Here is a 20,320-nt window from a genome sequence, read left to right as displayed (position 1 = left end):
TTGAAATGATTTCTCCAAATATTCCTTTTAAATGTTTTATATTTTATATATTTTAGCAATCTACCTAAAATTATTTTTGAGTGGGAGAGTAATTGATGTTATTTTCAATAGTTACTAAAACCATCACATTTCACAGGGAAGGAAACTAAAGCTCAGCATCTATACATAACTCTCTGAAGTTCACATAATTAGTAAATGGCAGGAGGAAAGGTTCAATACAAGGTTTACTCTGTGGATTTTTCCAAAATATCAGGGTATTTCGTCAAGCAGTGAACAAAAATTTCCATAATATGAGACAAGAAGTATCATTTGTGATGTGGTTGCTATATCCTCTAAGTACTCAGAGGAGGTGAGATCACTTTCTGCAAGAGTGATCAGGAAAGGCCGGAGCTTGAAAAATAGAAAAGTTGGAGAGAGGGGAAGGAATGACAATGAGCAAAAATGTGGAAATAAACAAGAATGTGACTTGGAGGTACCATAGTCTAGCTGCCTTACAGTATTCCTTGTTGAGCACAACACAGACTCTGAATAGAGAAAAAGAGGGAAACAAAGCATAAAATATAGATTTGAGTGACAAAATGGAGACTGTTAATTCTGGTGTTAGAAATACGGACTTAATTTGGTAGGTAGCAGGAAGTCATGGAGAATTTTTAGCGGGATTCCCTAAGTAAGTTTCCCTAGAACCAAAGGCTTAAAAAGTGATATATTCATATGTTCTCTGAAGCAAACCTGTAAGAGAGTAAAGGAAGCAGAAGACAGGGAAAAAGCTAGGCAAATATATGGGTTTGGGTAAAGTCTACTCACAACCTGATCTCCTAAGGAGCTCTGGAATGTAAATGACAAGTCAGGGTCTTATTTCAGTCCATCACTGGCTGAGAACCCAGGCATCTCTGGTCAGGGTGGCTCCTAATGGATTGAAGCAATCCTCAGGAAGAGTGAGCCAATAAGGACCCAATCCTCAGAGTACTCAAAGGACTGGTCACACTACCCCAGGGAATGGTAACTGAGCAGGCACCATCCATGTCTACTATATGGCATTTTGAAGGGTGAATTGGAATGGTAGCAGACTGAAGAATTAGATACAGATTTGAAAGGTAATATCACCTGAACTTGAATAGTGGCTGTGAGGCAAAATGATAGCTTCCTCAGAATGTCCATATCCTAACCCCCAAACCTTTGAATATCTTACATTACATGGCAAGAGGGACTTAGCATGATTAAAGTTAAAAATGTTAAGATTCAATTACTCAGATTAGCTAGGTGGCCCCAACCTAATCACATGATCCCCCAGAAGCAGGAAGCTTTTTCTGGCTACAGTCAAAGATAGATGAGATGTTGCTGGTTTTGCAGAGGCAGGAAAAGGGCCATGCACCAAGAAATAGAGCAGCCTACAGAAGCTGGAAAATGTAAGGAAACAGATTTTCTTCATAAACTCAGGAAGGAATGCAACCCTGCAACACCTTGATTTTAGCCTAGGGAGACTTGTGTTGAACTTCTAAACTATAGAACCATTAGATAATAAATATGCATTATTTTAATTTGTTATAGTAGCAATAGAAAACCAATACATTGGTTAAGGAAAGGACAAAACTGATGAATAAGAAGTTGTTAGAATTCCCACAACTAAAAATACAAGCCTTAAAAATAACATTAGCTTCTGTTATTAGTGTTTCCATTTAAAGTAAAATTAATAATTCAAAACTAACTTTAGAAATTGCAAAAAAAAATCATTTCAATGAAATTATGATTGAATATAATTGGAATATGAGAGTAAAGGAACGGTACTTTATAAAGGTTAAGAAAAACAGATCTTTAGCAAGCCCCCAAAGTTCTTAATGAAGATTAAAAGGAAAAAGCTGAATTGATTTTTATTATTACATTTAAGACACAGGTGTCAGGTCAACACAAATTGTAAATAATTCTATTTGGGTTTTTTTTAATACCTGCCTGAGATTCACATTTTCTTATTGAGAAAAATACAGGACTGTGAGCTTCATGGTCAGCAGAGAACGCTATGGGGCCAACTCTCTCCTCAACCAAAGCTGCTTTCCAGGCAGGCAAAGGATGGTGTCTGTGGCTCTGGCAGCCTGTGTTTGCATTTTATTACCTGGTACTCTTAAGAAAAAATGGGTATGAGAGTGGTAACAATTTCTTTGTACTGACATCAATATTTTTTAAGTAAAAGCTTATTTATGACAATTGTTGACATCTTCTTGATAAAAATTAAAAATAATACATGTGCAATAAATTTCAGCAATTTCTATGAAGTCTTCAAAAACAGGAATGTCTGGTAGGTAAATAAAAATTATCAGTCTATACAATTTAGTTAAACAGAAACTCTCTCTCCTAAGAGAGAGGGTTTGGGGTGAAGCTATATCCAGAGCATGATACTAACCAAGTGTCATGGCATCCACTGAGGGCGAGGGTGAAATCTATTTTCAGTTCAAAGAACAATTAGTACATTCTTTAGCTCACCAAAAAAGGTGTAGACACAGCCCCACTGCTAGTCAGAACCCGGAAGAAAGGATGGATGAGGGCCACGCAGAACCACACAAAGCTAATTTATGACTCAGGCAGCCAGGGCTTTGCAGAATATATTGGAAGGAACAAATGAACCTAGAAATAGAGATGCTGGCTTTGTACTTAAAGTGAACGAATAAAGGAGCACGGATTATGTAATTTCTGCAAGTTGTAAGGAAGGTCATGGTGTAAGAGGGAGACCAGCATGGGCCAAAGACAATGATGGACACACAGAGGAAGAAGACTAGAAAAGCAGGACAAAGCAAGAAGATCACATCTGCCACTTTTTCTACTTGCTATTGTTTAGAGTCAAGATCTAGTTTTGCATAGAGTTTGTATAGATATAAATTAATTTTTTTATAAATTTATTTATTTTGAGAGAGAGAGAGAAGAGGGTGTGAGCAGGGGAGGGGCACAGAGAGAGAGAGAAAGAGAGAATCCCAAAAAGGCTTCGCACTCTCAGTGCACAGCCTGATGTGGGGCTTGATCTCACAAACCAGGAGACCATGACCTGAATCGAAATCAAGAGTCAGACGCTCAACCAACAGAGTCACTCAGGCACCTCAATATAAACTAATTTTTAAATATTGCAATAGTCTATTAACTTAATACTTAAAAGTATATTAATAAATTTTACCTAATATTTAATCAAACAGAAATGTATTCTTACGATACAAAATTCAAAAGGTCTAATTTTATTTGGAATAGAAGAGTACTAACTTTATTGCTTTTGTAAAAAAATTATAATTATTACATTATAGTTCATTATTTCAAAAGGTAATGATTTATAGGACCGCATTTTTTGTATAATACTTTCTATCATTTTCTATCTATAACCATCAAATCAACTGTATTCTGTTTAGAGAGATATCTGGACCAACACTCACCAAATATTAATGTCTATTTCTAGGTGCATTCCCCTTTTCCAACTACATATCTGTTGTCAGACTTTTTTTTCAGCCAAGATAATTTATCATAACACATGAAGTACAGAAACAGATATGAAAACCCAGAAGTTTCCAATTAAGAGATTTTCAAAAAAGTAACAAATGTAATGTTCTCACAAATATCTTGTTTTGGAAAATGAAGTATTTTTCATAAAAAATGTTATTGTTACCTTAGAGGAGAAAGCAGGAAAAGACCTCTCTGACCTCAGCTGTAGCAATCTCTTACTCGACACATCCCCAAAGGCAAGGGAATTAAAAGCAAAAGTGAATTACTGGGACCTTATGAAGATAAAAAGCTTCTGCACAGCAAAGGAAACAACCAACAAAACTAAAAGGCAGCCAACAGAATGGGAAAAGATATTTGCAAATGACATATTGGACAAAGGGCTAGTATCCAAAATCTATAAAGAGCTCACCAAACTCCACACCCGAAAAACAAATAACCCAGTGAAGAAATGGGCAGAAAACATGAATAGACACTTCTCTAAAGAAGACATCCGGATGGCCAACAGGCACATGAAAAGATGTTCAACGTCGCTCCTCATCAGGGAAATACAAATCAAAACCACACTCAGATATCACCTCACGCCAGTCAGAGTGGCCAAAATGAACAAATCAGGAGACTATAGATGCTGGAGAGGATGTGGAGAAACGGGAACCCTCTTACACTGTTGGTGGGAATGCAAATTGGTGCAGCCGCTCTGGAAAGCAGTGTGGAGGTTCCTCAGAAAATTAAAAATAGACCTACCCTATGACCCAGCAATAGCACTGCTAGGAATTGACCCAAGGGATACAGGAGTACTGATGCATAGGGGCACTTGTACCCCAATGTTTATAGCAGCACTCTCAACAATAGCCAAATTATGGAAAGAGCCTAAATGTCCATCAACTGATGAATGGATAAAGAAATTGTGGTTTATATACACAATGGAGTACTATGTGGCAATGAGAAAGAATGAAATATGGCCTTTTGTAGCAACATGGATGGAACTGGAGAGTGTGATGCTAAGTGAAATAAGCCATACAGAGAAAGATACCACATGGTTTCACTCTTATGTGGATCCTGAGAAACTTAACAGAAACCCATGGGGGAGGGGAAGAAAAAAAAAAAAAAAAAAGAGGTTAGAGTGGGAGAGAGCCAAAGCATAAGAGACTGCTAAAAACTGAGAACAAACTGAGGGTTGATGGGGGGTGGGGGGAGGGGAGGGTGGGTGATGGGTATTGAGGAGGGCACCTTTTGGGATGAGCACTGGGTGTTGTATGGAAACCAATTTGACAATAAATTTCAGATATTAAAAAAAATGTTATTGTTAATGTAATGGTTTTATCACTGTTTTTTAAATGAAGAACATACATTGAGTTTTTAATCTCTTACATGGTAAGTATTGATAGTTATCATCTACACAAACCAAAGCTTCTTGGGGTCCTCCTCTGTCATTTGTAAGAGTGTAAAGGAGTCCTGAGTCCAAAATAATGAGAACTTTTATCCCAATGACTTCTAAATGTATAACTAAATCAAGTCTCTGATGGGTAACAGCTCATATAAATATGTTTACTAGACAACTCAAAATAAACGGCCCAAAGAGAACTCCTAATGCTACTGCAATCTGCTTGATTTGCCACTTCCCCAGTCTTTCCAATTTTGGCAAATGGCACTACAGTTGACCTAGTTGCTCATCTTCCAAACCTAGGATTCATCATTGACTGATTTCTTCTATAACTCCTCACATCTGACACATTTACAAGTTCCACTGACAATACTGTTAAAATATATTCCTAACTGTATCACTTCTCACCACCTTCACAGTTATCACCCCAGCTGGGGCCCCATACTCTCTTGGCATCTTGGAATTTTAAAACAAAACAAAACAATAACTTACTGAGTAAGGTGTAGGTACAAAGGGTAGTTCTAGAAAAGTACAAGTGTTTTCTATATAATAATCATCATCGTATATAGAAAAAAATTTTACATAATATTATGTTTTCTTTTTTTTTAGTATAGTGATTTAGTGATTACAGTGATTCAGTTTTCTCTAACCAAATTCTAAAACTCTTGACTCCAAAGAATAGGTGAGATGGTGATATATATATATATATATATATATATATATATATATATATATATGTCGTGCAATAATTTTCATAAAAGAATCAAAGCATGTCACTGAAAGTTTTAAAAATGTTAGCACCAAATAAATTATATTTGAACACTTTATGTTTCGGAAAGTTTTTCATTTAGACAGTGGGTTAAAATGTAAATTCTACATTTTATTTTCAACTTACCTTATCGAGTTCATCTGAAATTGCAATACCTGGGATTCAAAAGAGATTTATAAAAAAGTTTTAGAAGCGGTTTTAATAACCCAATGTTAGAAACAAAAATAAAAGTTCTATTTGTAAAACTAGCACATTTTCCATTCTATTTTTTCTTTTTATTAGTGCTTCAGAATATTGAGGTACATCCTTCTCTACTAACAAAAACAAATTAGGAATTTAAGTCAACTATAACAGCATGAACTGCCCAGACAATGCAAATGTGCAACGAAGACAAAACAAGTACCATACTGCTCGCAGATCGTTAAATGCAGAGCAAACATGCAAAGACAGGTGTGGAGATGTTGTCTGTTATAATGACCATCAAGTACAGCTTAGCTTGTTACAATTTTGTTCCTTCTTAAGAATTGATTTAGACTCCTAGAGTGATTCAATATCAAGGCAGAATAGTGGTTGGAGATCATTTATTTTAATTTCCTTATTTTACAGATGAAAACACAGACTATAGAGCGTAAGGAATTTGCCCTCTATTCCCTCAGATGGACAGTTTCTTGAGTCAATAGATAAATGATTCCTCCTCACCAGTTCTCCTTCAAATAATCCACATATTTCTCATTGTATATCTCTAATTTCTCTTTACCATTCCTCTAAAATTGGTCTAAATCAGAAATGTAAAAAGTTTTAGTCCTTAATTTATTTGTGATAATAGACTCTGTTAACCCCACTCTCCTTCTTGAAATGCCTCTCTTTTCTATTCTCTTTGTCTTCTTCACAAGAATCCTCTTTTTTGGGGAGGGGGGAGTCCTTCCCTGAAATGCCTAGGGTTCTTTGCTGAGGTGTCTTTTCTTTTCACTTAATACACTTCCCGTGGTAATCTAATGTATACAACTGACATTTTTACTTCTCTCTAAGGTGATGACTAGTGAATCTTTATCACAAGCATAGATCTTCTTCCTGAGCTACTTGCTGAATCCTTGTGGGCATTTCAATTTCAATATGTCAGGCTAAGGACATCCTCCCCCCATTGCCTCACTTCTCCTTTTTGTGAACAATGGTGTGCCTATGGCTGAACATGGGTACTCTGGCCACGTACTATAGCAGGAGTATCTGGCTCTCAGGTTTGGGGCCCAGGGTAAAGGGAAGCTGGTGTCCAATCCCAGTGTGGAATGAGCCAGGAGACAAGGAAAGTCCTCAGGTTTGAAGTCAAAGGAAACACAGAGAAAATAAAAACAGGTTGAAGCCAAAGTTCAGCGACTATAAAGCCCAAGAAAGAATGAGTTGGGTTGGAAAAGAGAACCTGAAAACAGTAATAAGAAAATGTCTGAGTATAAATCTCCTCACCCAATCAGGTATAGAATGTCTGTACAGTGTACTTTGTTGGTTTGCTATATATTATCTCTCTCTCTGTGGACCTAATAAATCAATTATACACAAAGTAGAAAAAGATGCCCTACTTCATCTGAGTAAATGGTACGACTCTTCCCCCTGTAGATAAAACGAGAATCACAGGTATATTTGAGACACATTCTCCGTAGCAATACTCTATGAAATTCTTTTTTCATAAGGTTATTGGTAACAGGTCCCAGAATAAAACTCAAACTAGCTAAATAGGAAACTTCATTTGGGAAAGGAATTATGCCTCTAACTGTTCCAAGTGTGTGGTCTCACATATTTTGTTAAAATATCTATTATTATATTTTCCTAACATTTACATATTTTGATGACTTTGCCTAAGAAATTATCTAGACAAACCTCTATTATACATGTAATTCTTTCCACTATTACTCATATCAAATTGCATTAGGGTATTTTTCACTTTACATTATTTTATTTTTAATCAAAGCTTAAACTGATTAAAAGCAGTTGGAAGAATGTTAAAGAAATGTTCCTTTTCAGAAGCATGAAGTCCTAATGAGAATAGTATCTATTGAGGAGCCAGGATTTTCCTCCTAGTTCCTAGAAGAGCATTCACACCTATTCCCTGAGAGGAGACTAACCATTTTGTGGTACATCCTTCTCTACTAACAAAAACAAATTAGGAATTTAAGTCAACTCCAGCATGAACTGCCTGGACAATGCAAATGTGCAACAAAAACAAAACAAGTAAACATACTGCTTGTAGATCGCTAAATGCAGAGCAAACATGCAAAGACAGGTGCAGAGACGTTGTCTTTACGTTATAATGACAATCAAGTACAGCTTAGCCATTTCATTAACTCTTAAAATCCATTATATTTTAAGTTATATTTTATAAGTTCACAGAAACTGAGAAGCAGGGGGCACAGAAAATATACAAGAAGAACTATAGTGCGTTGCTACAATCTGTTGCAAAGAAAGAAGGCTCAGGGTTTGACTATGGGTGGGTAGTGGCTGGGATACACGGTCTTCCGAAAACTCAAACTGAAACCTTAAAGGAAACGTTGTCCTATCAGAGTAGCCAAAGAGGCTTGGCTTAGGGTAACAATGGTGTGCAACTTATAGAAGTGGGCTGCCTGTAAGAAACTGGGGAGAATGAGTTCCTGCAGAACTAAGCTTCTCTTCTGGATAAAGAGACAGGCAAGGGCTCCCACAGGCATGTCAGAGGTGGTTTCCTGATTCTGCTGTAGTGCAAACCTATCTGGATGGAGTCCCTTTGTGTCCTTCAACTTATGGGCATTTCCATTTATTCAAATCTCCAAAGAGGTCTCAGTGGTATCAGAAATTTATGTTAAAACACAGTTCTCACATTACCAAATTTGAGTTCTGCTCTCTCAAGGAAACGACAGCTATCTGCTTTACCAAGATGTGCATCTTCCCAGGTATCAGCTTAGCCCTACACTTCAAATTCAGTTGTAGTTACAAGAAATGGAAGTAGCAACTTTTCAGAAGTCATTACAGCTTAGTCAGTGTATTTCATTTCCTAACAGTAGGTCAGAAAATTCTCATGGTATGAAATGGAACTAGGTATTTCTCCAAAATTTTTTCCCTATGGAAAAAAAATCCCAAACTGGCCCAAAATGGCTTGTGAGAACCAATTCTGCACAATTGTTCCTAACTCCTCATTCAGTAATGTCACACTGATAGCCTGAAATTAGCCATGGTGGGAGTATTTACACCCTGGAGAATGGCAAATGCTACAAATAGGGATTATTCTTAGAGTTAGCATCCCAGCACACCCTTGAGTATAATGGTGGTTATTGTGTTAAATATATGGTAAATATTAAATATGGTAAATAGTGTTAAAGCAAATACCTGTGTAAGTATCACACATATCAACAAACAGAACATTACTGATACTCCAGACCTACCCCTGACCATCTGTCAATTAAAACACTCTTTAAGTAGGGGTGCCTGGGTGGCTCAGTCAGTTAAGCGTCTGACTTCGGCTCAGGTCATGATCTCAAGGTTCGTGAGTTCGGGCCCCACGTCGGGCTCTGTGCTGGCAGCTCAGCGCCTAGAGCCTGCTTCTGATTCTGTGTCTTCCTCCCCTCAGCTCCTCCCCCGCTCACACTCTGTCTTCTCTCAAAAATAAATAAAGATTAAAAAAAATTTTTTAAACACTCTTTAGATAGGCTGCTGACTGCTTTTAGAGCAAAGGGAATTCCTGCTACCAACTGAGGGATTCTATCTTCAATTTGGTTACTAAAGAACCAAGTTGGAAAACTTTTCTGTAAGGAGCTAAATCGTAAATATTGCAGGATTTTCAAGTTACATGTGGTCTATGTAATATCCTTCTTCTTTTACACAACGTTTAAAAATGTAAGAAACATGCTTAGCTTATGGGCCACAAAAACAGACCACAGGCTAGATCTGGATCCTTGGTCAGAGTTTGAGGGAGTCTTGCTCTAGAAGCACATGCCAATTTTTATCCTTCATTATTGGCTCCATCAGTCTTCAAAGGACATTTCTAAACCTTAAGAGTTTTCATCAGGCCCCTACCCATCTCCTCACTGTAAAGGACTTTCTCACTATAAAGGACTTCAACTTCTAATATCCTGAAAAATTTGAAACTATCAGATTTAAACTCCTTAGAAGTTCTGACCCATCCTCCCCAAGCCATTTACATTGTCTCGCTAATCGCAGAGGACAATATGTTCTCTCTCCTAAGAAGCCCAATTTCCACACCTGTTTCTTGACTCTGTCCTCATCTACCCTCTCTGGTATTTGCTTTGTCTATTATCTTCCTTCTCTGTCCTGAATCTGCAAGTTCTTTCTTTTGGTTTCCTCTGATCACCCTAAAACCCATTACATAAAACCCATTACACCCACACACATATTCTGTTATCTCCCCTCTTCCCTGTCTGTCTCTATCTTTCTTTCTCTCTCTCTCTCATAGACACATGCACACATGTGCATGAAACTAAAGGAAACCAAACCAAAATAACTCAAAATCCTAACATCCTTGACTTTCCTCCACTATAATGTTCTCTTTCACACCTTTTCTTTTCTCATCAAAACTTTTCAAAGTGTTTATACTCCTTGTATCTCTTCCTTACTGTCCATTAACCCTTCCTTCCCCTACATACTAGCCTCTGCTTCCACTATTCTCTTGAAACATCTCTATACACATCCTGATCATGTAATCATATGGAACACTTTCTACTACAAAAAGATATCCTATTTTATTTCACTTTATGAAGCCAGTACATCTTAATCACAGAAAAATATAGAAGACATAATACGGGGAAAAAGGAAAACAAGACTCCATTCACAGACAACTAATGATAACAGCTGGTTATGCATTCTTTCAAATAATTTTGTACACATGTACAGGCATACATATAAATACTGTATGTCTATATAGGCATATATATGATAAAATTAAAACAAAACATACACACTTTTGTTACCTGCTTTTTATTTAAAGCATATCTAACTATATTTTATATTACTATTTTCTACATCATTTTTAATGGGTATACAGTGTACCATTGTGTGAATGCACCATGATTTCTTTATCCATTTCTCTAATAATAAAAAATATTTAATTTCCAATTTTTCACTATTATGAGTCTCACAGCAGTGAACAACGAAAGTAGAGCTTGAAGACAGCAGCACACAATTTGGAATATATTTCCATCTTTTTCTTATAAACTTGTCTGCCACTTCAGACACCTCGGTTTCCTGAAATACTTTCCCCCTTTGATTTTTATGAAAACATTCTAGCTTGGTTTTCATTCCACCCTTTCCATTCTTCTCAGCTAAATCACTTGTCTACTCATATCTCAAATGTTGATGGTGTGTGTTGGTGGTTGTCTTTGTCTCTGCACTGAAGATCCCCTCATCCTTATCCCTGATCAAGTATCTCCAAATAGGCAACTTTTATATGTATGTGCTTGTCTGCTGGGACCAGAGAAGAGCTATCCACAACACCTGGATGTGCCTTCTGTATCTGAAACCGGGGTGTGAAACAATACTCCTCCTTCACACCCAAACCTTATATGAGGTAGAGACAGCACCCAGTCCCCTTGATTATAAACAAAACCAAAACAGAAAACAAATTCTTATTTGAGCTAGAGACAGCACCAGGCACCTTGATTATAAACAAAACCAAAAACTAAAACAAACACTTTCTTCTCTCTTTATGTGCACCCTTCCTTCATAAGAACCAAAAACTGTTAGTCATATAATAATCCACATTTTCTTAAGTCCATTCTCTCTTTTCTATCCCATGGCTTTATTGGGCTTTTTTCATCTCATCTTTGCCTTGAGGCGTGAACCATAATCACTGTCCCAGAGTGATTATTCAAAAGCATGGGATGGCGGTTGCTTACAAGATCCCTGTAGCATAGAAGCCCCCACCCCCTGACTCCCCTGCCACCTAGACTTCCTTCTTCATTGCCTTTTTTACTTGCTTTCTCCTTTGTGCATCAACAGTATAAAACGTTCCTCTTACACACATGCCTCCTTCCCCATGATATATCTCCACTCTCCTTTCACCCTAGCTTTACCATTTCATCCTTCTAGACTCCATTCAGATACAGTTTCCATCAGGTTGGCCCTAAACCCCTTGTTGGAGGCTCTTTGATGCTCCCATAAGCTCCCGTAAGGTGTCTCTTACAAGGCTTTGAAATCCTGCTTCTCACACCTATCTCTCTTACTAACCAGTGAACTTGAGGTCTGGGTGCACATGTGAGCCATCTTGTACCCCCACAGGCATGTATGAGGGCCAGATGAATCCGTGCGGCAATGAATGGATAAACAACTGCTGCGTTATCTGCTTCCTTCTCACTCCCAGGCTGTCATTCTCCAACTCCTCAGGCTGTTTGTCAGGCAAGACTTTCTGGGTATGTTCATGATTAACAAACTAAAAAAGTCATTTGTTATTTTTTTCTTGGCTGAGTCCAGACTGCTATTATCAGTCACGGAACATAAATATCTGTCTTCCGTCCTCTCAGCAGCTGGGTTCTTTTCCGTGGCAAAGTTCCAGCCAGTGTTTCTCATGAACTGCAATCTATAGACTGATGTCTGGATGGACTAAAGATACTCATCCTATTGCTGCTTCACTTCAGGGAAAAATGCTAAGAGCAGCAAAAGCCTTAGGCTCAGAAAATGCTGGAAGCCCTGCTACCCTGGAAACAGAACTTTGCTAAGGAAAAGATTCTACCGACCAATATCATACAATAGGGAGCTTTTAGTTTGTTATTTACCTACTTACTTACCTATTTATTTTTAAGTGTAACTCCTTCAATAGATAAGCACAAATAGCAAGTAAGTGTGTTCAGAGAAAAATATAGAAGCACAAAAAGGGGGCACCAAATCCAGCCCAGGAAGGACAGCAACAGTAATTCATTTTGGAAGAAATGATATTTAAGCTGAGCCTAGAGAGAGGAATAGGATTTAGCTTGGCTGAAATGGAATCTATAGAGAGAAGTGACGGTGACATTTCAGGGTACAGGGACAACATAAGCAAAAATGTGAAATAAAGGACCTTCAATAAGTGTGAAAAACTCCTGTGTCGCTGGTGCATAAATGGCTAGACGATAAGCCTTGAAAGATGATACAGGAGACCGGGTCAGATCAAGTGGCACATTCTATGAGGTTTTAAGGAAACACTGAATATCTGCAAGAACTTGGTGTCAGGTTTTCACTTTAGATCCATCACACTGATCACAGCAAGGGACTGGAGGAACTGAGAAACAAGAGTGTGGGCAAGACTGGTTGTTCATTCCTCAAGCCATTTCCGTATTTCTCCTGCGCCCACAAGCTAGACTACATTTCCCAGCCTCACAGCTAGTTGTGCAATGTGGTCAGAGGGAATGCACTACACTTTTGCCTCTAGGCTTCAGATCTACTTCTCCCTTCTGCAGGACCATTGGAGGCCATGTACTGAAGATTGCAGAGTAACAGGAGGGAAGTAGTCTGCATCCCTACCACACCACACTGAACTACTTTTTGAGGGGAAAATACGTCGTATTCAGCCACAGAGATTCTGGCCATGAGATTCCCCTAACACAGGTTATGCAATCCAGCCAGCCACTAGCTCAGTAAGGGCAGGGACTGCATCTGTTTTTTTTCCATCACGGGGCAGGAATGAAATGAAACAAAACAGAACATGTTAAATGGATAAACCAATGATTTGGTCAGTGATGTTGAGAGTATGAACTAGGGGTAGAGAAGAGAATCAAACCCAAGATAGAGGGCAGATGAGCAAGATTTAGTAATTAATTACTTGCGAACAGTTAGGAAGAGAAAGGAATCTGTAAGGTTCCAGTCTGTGAGAACTGGAAAGTGATGGTGCTGTCACCTAAGAAGAAGCATGAGGAAGAAAAGCCATGTTTGAAGAGAGGTGTATGACCTACTTAGACACACCGAGTTTTGCGCGGCAGTGGGATATCCAAATGAAGATAGGCTTCAAACATTTTCCACGAAGTGTAAACAGTCTGGATGGGAAATATACTCAATTGAGTTAGCTGTGTGGGGCTGACCACTGTAACTGTGAGGGAGGATGACAATGGAAACAGAACATTTGAGAGAACAAAGGATGACTTGTGGGAACAGCATTCAAAGTGGCCAGGAAGACAGAGGAGCGCCGGAGTGAAACCTGTAAGAAATGGTGTGAAGGGCATCCGAGAAGATCAAATGAGGGCCTGGGCCCAGAGAGCAGATCTGAGAGTCCAAAGACAGACAGAATAATCAATGGTGTTAAAACTACCAGAGCAATTTTGTAAGATGAGGACTGGAAAAGTGTTCATTCGGTTTGACCATCTGGGTTCAACTGGTGACCACAGTGAGAAAGGTTTCAATAGAATGATAGGTGCAATCACAGAGCCACATTGAGGGGAGAAAGGAGGAGAAACAAGCAGAGATAATGAGTGTTCACCATTTCTTTTGAAAATTTGTATCAAAGAGGAAGAAGAAATTCTGACGTCTTGAGGTAACTCAAACTCAAGAGAAGATTTTCCATGGGTGTTTGCTTTTAACATTAATTACAGCTGTGGTATCCAATGGTAGCCACTCATCATGTGGCTGCTGAATATTCGAAATGTGGCTAGTTCAAACTGAGATGTGACGTAAACTAAAATTCACAACTAACTTTGAAGACCTGGTATGAAAAAAATATCCCAATGATAATTTTAATATGGAATACAAGTTTAATGGATAACTTAGATACACTGGGCTAAATAAAAATATTTTATTAAAATTAACTTTACAGGTTTCTTTTTGCTTTATTGTAATGTGCCTGTTTGAAAATATAAAATGTAATGTGGCTCACATTACATTTCTGTTGGGCCATGCTCAGCTGGAGCATGTTACAGGATATTAGGGATAAGCAGTAATACACTTATAATATATGTGGTAGGCAGAATTCTAAGATGGTCCCCAAGGTACACAATTGTGTACTCCTTTCTCTTTGAGTCTGCATGGTGGGACTATAAATATGAATATGAAAGGATATCATTCTCATGATTTGGTTACTAACTGGTTCAGTGAGTAAATCAGAAGAGACATTATCTTGGATGGCCCTGACCTAGTCAAATGAGCCTTTTAAAAGAAGGCCAAGCTTCAGAGAGATGCTCCTCAGTGCATTCAAAGATGTAGTTGTGAACTACCCTTACCAGAAGATTACAAAGCAAGAACCTGAGAATGGCCTCTGTTTCTAAGAGCAATCCCCAGCCAATAGCCAATGAGAAAACAGAGATCTTAGTACTACAACAACAAGGACTAAATTTGGCCAATGACCTGAATGAGCGTAAAAAGAGACCCCGAAGCCTCAGGTGAGATCGCAGCACCAACCAGCACCTTAATTTCAGCTTGCCTAGACGCAGAGTAGAGGACTCAACTAACCTACGCCTGTACTCCCGAGCCACAGAAACTATAAGGTAGTAAATTGGTATTTTTTTAAAGCCACTAAGTTTGTGGTCATCTGTGATACGGTAATAGAAATATAATATCTAATATTTAATTAGCAATTATTATGTATCATAATTAATCATAATTAATGATAATATTGCAATTTTACAGAAAAGGTAATTGAGACACAGAGAAGTTAAGAAATTTTCCCAGCATCATAAAACCAGTATCAGTGGGACTGGAATTAGAAAGAGTTCCACATACAGAAAAGACAAAATGATTAATGGGAATCATATCTCAGAGGACTGGGAAGGAAATGGGATCAAGATCATGGGTGGAAAGCTTAGCCTTAAACAAGAGGAACAACTCCTCCATTGAGAAGGGCAGGATAGATGTGGATGTATTTTCGTATGCAGATGGGTAGAGGGGAACACATTTTACACATTTTACAGTTAAGTTTTTCTATGAAGCTGGAGGCAAGCTAATTGCTAAAACAGTGAGGCAGGGAATAAATATGGGTGTGAAGATTATTGTGTGGGTTTTTCATAGTTGCAGAAGAGTGGAGAAAGGGAGGGACTGACCAAGATAAGTAAAAGTGCTGAAAACCAAGAATCTAGATGTAGGGTTCAGCTGGACCCTGCCATTTTTCCTTGGAGCTCTCAGCCTTACTGGTGAAGAACCGAAGACTGCAGCACTTACGCCAAGATGGGAATTTCACACAGAGACACAGCAGAAGAATGGAAACAACAGGGAACAAGAATATTGGTGACACAAGCCCATAGTTCAGTATGGGCAGGGGAAGCAAGAAAAAAAGATGAAAAAGAATGAAGTGCAAATATACTGCAGACACTCCAATGTGCTGAAGGTCACAATTCAGGAAGAACAAGAGTGAGGATAACAAAGAGCTAGAAAGAATGCAAGCAGGAGGAACCACAATCTGTAAGCCGTGAGTACATTTAACTTTGGAATATAAATTATAGATCATTAAAACAAAGACTTGTGAAAACTGGAGAGGTCTTAATGGTAATCCGGGATAAATTACTTCATTTTACAAAAGAGGAAATTTGAGGAAGCAGGCCAAATGATATACTCAAACCTGGGAGGCGCCTGGGTGACTCAGTCAGTTAAGTGCCCAACTCTTGATTTTGGCTCAGGTCATGACCTCACGATCTGTGAGAGATGGATCCCCGCGCCAGGCTCTGTGCTGACAGCGCAATGCCCACTTGGGATTCCCAAGAAAAATCAGTATGAATTAACTTTAGGATATGTATTTTATTTTCTTTATATCAATACCTATAGAAAAATGTTTATATCTATACTCACATTCATATCCATATCTACATATATACCCACATTAATATCCATATGCATATATAAATATTAAACAGAAGTATGACCGGTCACAAGCAAAGATAAGTAGGCCCCTGTTACGTTGGGGGTGGTTGTAAGTCCATTTTCCCTTCTCTCCATTAAAGAAGAATTACAATGAATAAAGGGATGATAGAAACTGTCTTTTAGAAAACCACAGTAATAATTGTTCTAGGCAAGAGTCACCAACTGATGCTGAAATTACTGGGTGAAAGTGTGAAAAAGAAACATGATATTTTCGAAGGCTTCATGTATCTTTCCTAAGATATTTATTAAGGCTTCATGTATCTTTCCTAAGATATTTATTAACTACAAAAAGGAACAGTATTAACTTTATAATGGTGAAAGCTGGTAGACACCACCTTAACCAACTGACTGAGGTTAGTATCACCAGTAGTATGATGATGGGCCCTAATATAATGCACTGAGAAGGATGCTGCCCTAAGGCCCTTCAATCACAGCTACTAAAAGAGATACATTATTTGGGAATGTGAAGGTCTTGTATCTTTGCAACTTCCCTATTCAAAAACAATTTTTCTCACTACTTGAAAGTCAGATGGAAACCAACACTTGAAGGAAAAGGCATGAGTCCAGGCTCTTGGAATATGAAAGTCAGGTTTGAAGAACATTTGGAAATGCGGCAAAAGGAGGGATCCAGGAACCAAAAATCCACTATGCCTACCATATCATGACTATGCAGCATTACAAGACACTGCAAGTTTTTCTAACACATCTACTTTTTAAGGGAATCATAACATAAAGAGAGTCACAGTTATTGACTGACTTTAAGATAAAGCATTACATTGAAAGGTTTGCAAAAAGCCAGGAAAAAAAAGCATGGTACAGTTGTTACTGAAACAAAATTCCCATTTGCAAACTGAAGAGAATACCTAGTCTTCCCTGTTATTATTTCAATCCTGTCAGGAGAGAGAGAGAGAGAGACTGAGGAAGAGAAAGAGAGAGACAGAGAGAGAATTGAAGCCTGGATAAGCTGACAGCTGCAGAGCTGAGATAATTCTATCATTTTGAGAGATATAAATGATTTTTTGCTGTCAGTCTGAGGTAAACAACAAATACTTCCAAAATATGTCACATCTTTTGGAAAGTACAACTGAGATAAAGCAAACCTTGCCAGAGAGAATTCTATCAGAAACTACAAAAATTAAGAGATCACTAAAAATTTTCAAACTTTCCTATCAACAGCTATGGCACTGGAGAGAAAGGTCCACAATAACATGACACTGAATAATCACTTTGACCATGCCTGGAAGAAAAAGTCCATTTCCTATGTCTTAGTAAATAAAACAATGCAAAACAATCATTAGAGATGGGAGATTAGGTTAGAGAAAGAGTTACCAACCTGAAGCTATTATAAAATCGAATAAGAATTAATGACATTCTGCTTCAGGAAGGTAAAGAACTAAGTTGGTGATTACATAGTTAAATAATGGGCATACAGACTGCTAAATAAACACCAGTAAATGGTAAAGCTGCATTTCTACTAATTTACACTGGTCATCTCAGGCAAACTAATAACTTAGTAGTTAGTCACATGTTGGGCCTAAGACAGAAAGTTTGTATTAAACCTCAGATATTGAAAATCACAAAAAGTCAGGTCATTCCAAGAAAGCAGCATTTTGTTCCAAAAGAGACTCAAAAACACTTAAAGGGAGAGAAGAGCAATCCCTCCATATGTGAAGACCTGCTCTCTAACCCCACCCCCCACCACTACTGCCACAAAAATTAAAGCCCTCTTAAAATCATCAAGAGAAGCCAAAAGCAATTCTCCATCATATACATAGAAGCTGAACATTACACCTTATTTCTGGCTGAGCTACTGACTCACCTGATTGCTTCCTTGGCCCTGACTTTGTCCCAAGAATAATGTGCCGTATCTGCACCTCTTCTGCTCTCCCACCAAGGACTGCCTTCTAGCCATTTCTGTTTCTCCAGATTTCCTTCAAGAATTAAATGAGTGCTGGGGCACCTGGGGCACCTGGGTTGCTCAGGTGGTTAAGCAAACGACTTCGGCTCAGGTCATGATTTCACAGTTTGTGAGTTCGAGTTGTGCATTGGGCTCTGTACTGACAGCTCAGAGCCTGGAGCCTGCTTTGGATTCTGTGTCTCCCTCTCTCTCTACCCATCTCTGGCTCATGCTCTGTCTCTCTCAAAAATGAACATTAAAAATTTTTTTTTTAAAAAAAGGATTAAATGAGTCCCCTGTTATAGCCCTCCAATAGCCTCTGATCACAGGACTCAGAAAAGGCCACACCCAAGTTTTCTTGAGACAGACCATAGCTTGAACCTTGATGTTTTTGTCATTCAACTGGGCAAACATGTAACTGAAAGGCAATCAAAGTCCTTTATTAAAACGTTTTTGGGGTGCCTAGATGGCTCAGTCAGTTAAGCGTCTGACTCTTGATTTTGTTCAGATAATGATCTTATGGTTCACGAGATGGAGTCTTGGATCAGGCTGTTCACTGAGACTGGAGCCTGCTTAGGTTTCTCTCTCTCCCTCTCTCTGCCCCTCTCCAGCGTGCACTCTCCCTCTTTCCCTCAAAATAAATAAACATTTTTAAAAAAAGGTTTTAGGGGCGCTTGGGTGGTTCAGTTGGTTGAGTGTCCAACTCAATTTTGGCTCAAATCATGATCGCAAGGTCATGGAATCGAGCCCCGCATCAGGCTCTGCGCTGAGCATGAAGCCATTTTAAGATTCTCTCTCTCTCCTCCTCTGCCCCTTTCCTCTGCTTGTGCTCTCTCTCTCTAAAAACATAAAAATAAAATCAAATAAAAAAGCTTTAGGGACAGGCCAAATGTTTTCCTACAAATTAACAATGATATAACAAATGTCTATAAGGCAATTAATCATATTTTAAAGAACAAAAATACTATATCTGTGCCATAATTGGGCACATTCTTCAATCATCTTTCTTTTAATTCATGTTTTTAGATAAATTGAGACTATAAAGAGCCACAGGCTCTGCCCAAAGGGGTAAGATTTATGCATATTAATATAAACCTTTGACATATTAATAGAATAAGACTTACTTCATGAACATATTATAGTAATAAGCCAAATTCACTTTATCATTATTTCTTCCAAAGCCAAAGGTAAGGTCTTCTTAAATCACAAGCAGAGAATTTCTACTAATAGCAAAATTATAAGATCCCATGCAATGGGAAAAAGACGGTCTCTTCAACAAATGGTGTTGGGAAAACTAGACAGCAACACGCAAAAGAATGAAAGTGGCCCGCTTTCTTACCCCATACACAAATATAAATTCAAAATGGATTAAAGACCTAAATGTGAGCCCCCAAACCATAAAAACCCTAGAAGACAGTACAGGCAGTAACTTCTCTGACATCGGCCTTAGCAAAGTTTTTCTAGATAGGCCCTCTGAGGCAAGAGAAACAAAAGCAAAAATAAACTGTTGGTAATACGTCAAAATAAAAAGCCTCTGCACAGCAAAGGAAATAACCAACAAAACTAAAAGGCAACCTATAGAATGGGAGAAAATATGTGCAACTGACATACCAAAATATATAAAAAACTTATACAACTAAACCCACTAAAAACAAAGAATTGAAAATGGGCAGAAGACAAGAAGAGACATTTCTCCAAAGACATCCGGATGGCCAACAAACATATGAAAAGGTGCTCAACATCACTCATCATCAGGGAAATGCAAATCAAAACTACAAGGGGATATCACTTCACACCTGTCAGAATGGCTACAATAAGAAGTGTAAGAAACAACAAGTGTCGTTGAGGATGCGGAGAAAAGGGGACCCTTGTGTACTGTTGGCGGGAATGCAAACTGGTGGAGCCACTGTGGAAAACAGTATGCGGGTTCCGCCAAAATTAAAAACAGAATTCTGATAATGATCCAGTAATCCCACTATTGAGTGTTTACCCAAAGAGCACGAAAACACGAATT

General features: G+C 38.3%; 1 protein-coding gene across 1 annotated transcript in view; it reads right to left on the bottom strand.

Annotated features, from left to right (window-relative positions):
* The window catches only part of CF2H8orf34 (chromosome F2 C8orf34 homolog), a 408,213-nt gene that overhangs the window by 281,399 nt on the left and 106,494 nt on the right, over positions 1–20,320 (bottom strand). The window contains 1 exon segment of the mRNA XM_060610698.3: positions 5,751–5,779. Within this exon segment, the coding sequence (XP_060466681.1) occupies positions 5,751–5,779 (29 nt within the window).

This window comes from Panthera onca, chromosome F2, assembly GCF_046562875.1.
Source record: "Panthera onca isolate mPanOnc1 chromosome F2, mPanOnc1 haplotype 2, whole genome shotgun sequence".
Taxonomy (NCBI): Eukaryota; Metazoa; Chordata; class Mammalia; order Carnivora; family Felidae; genus Panthera; species Panthera onca.
This window is presented reverse-complemented; position numbering and strand designations above follow the sequence as displayed.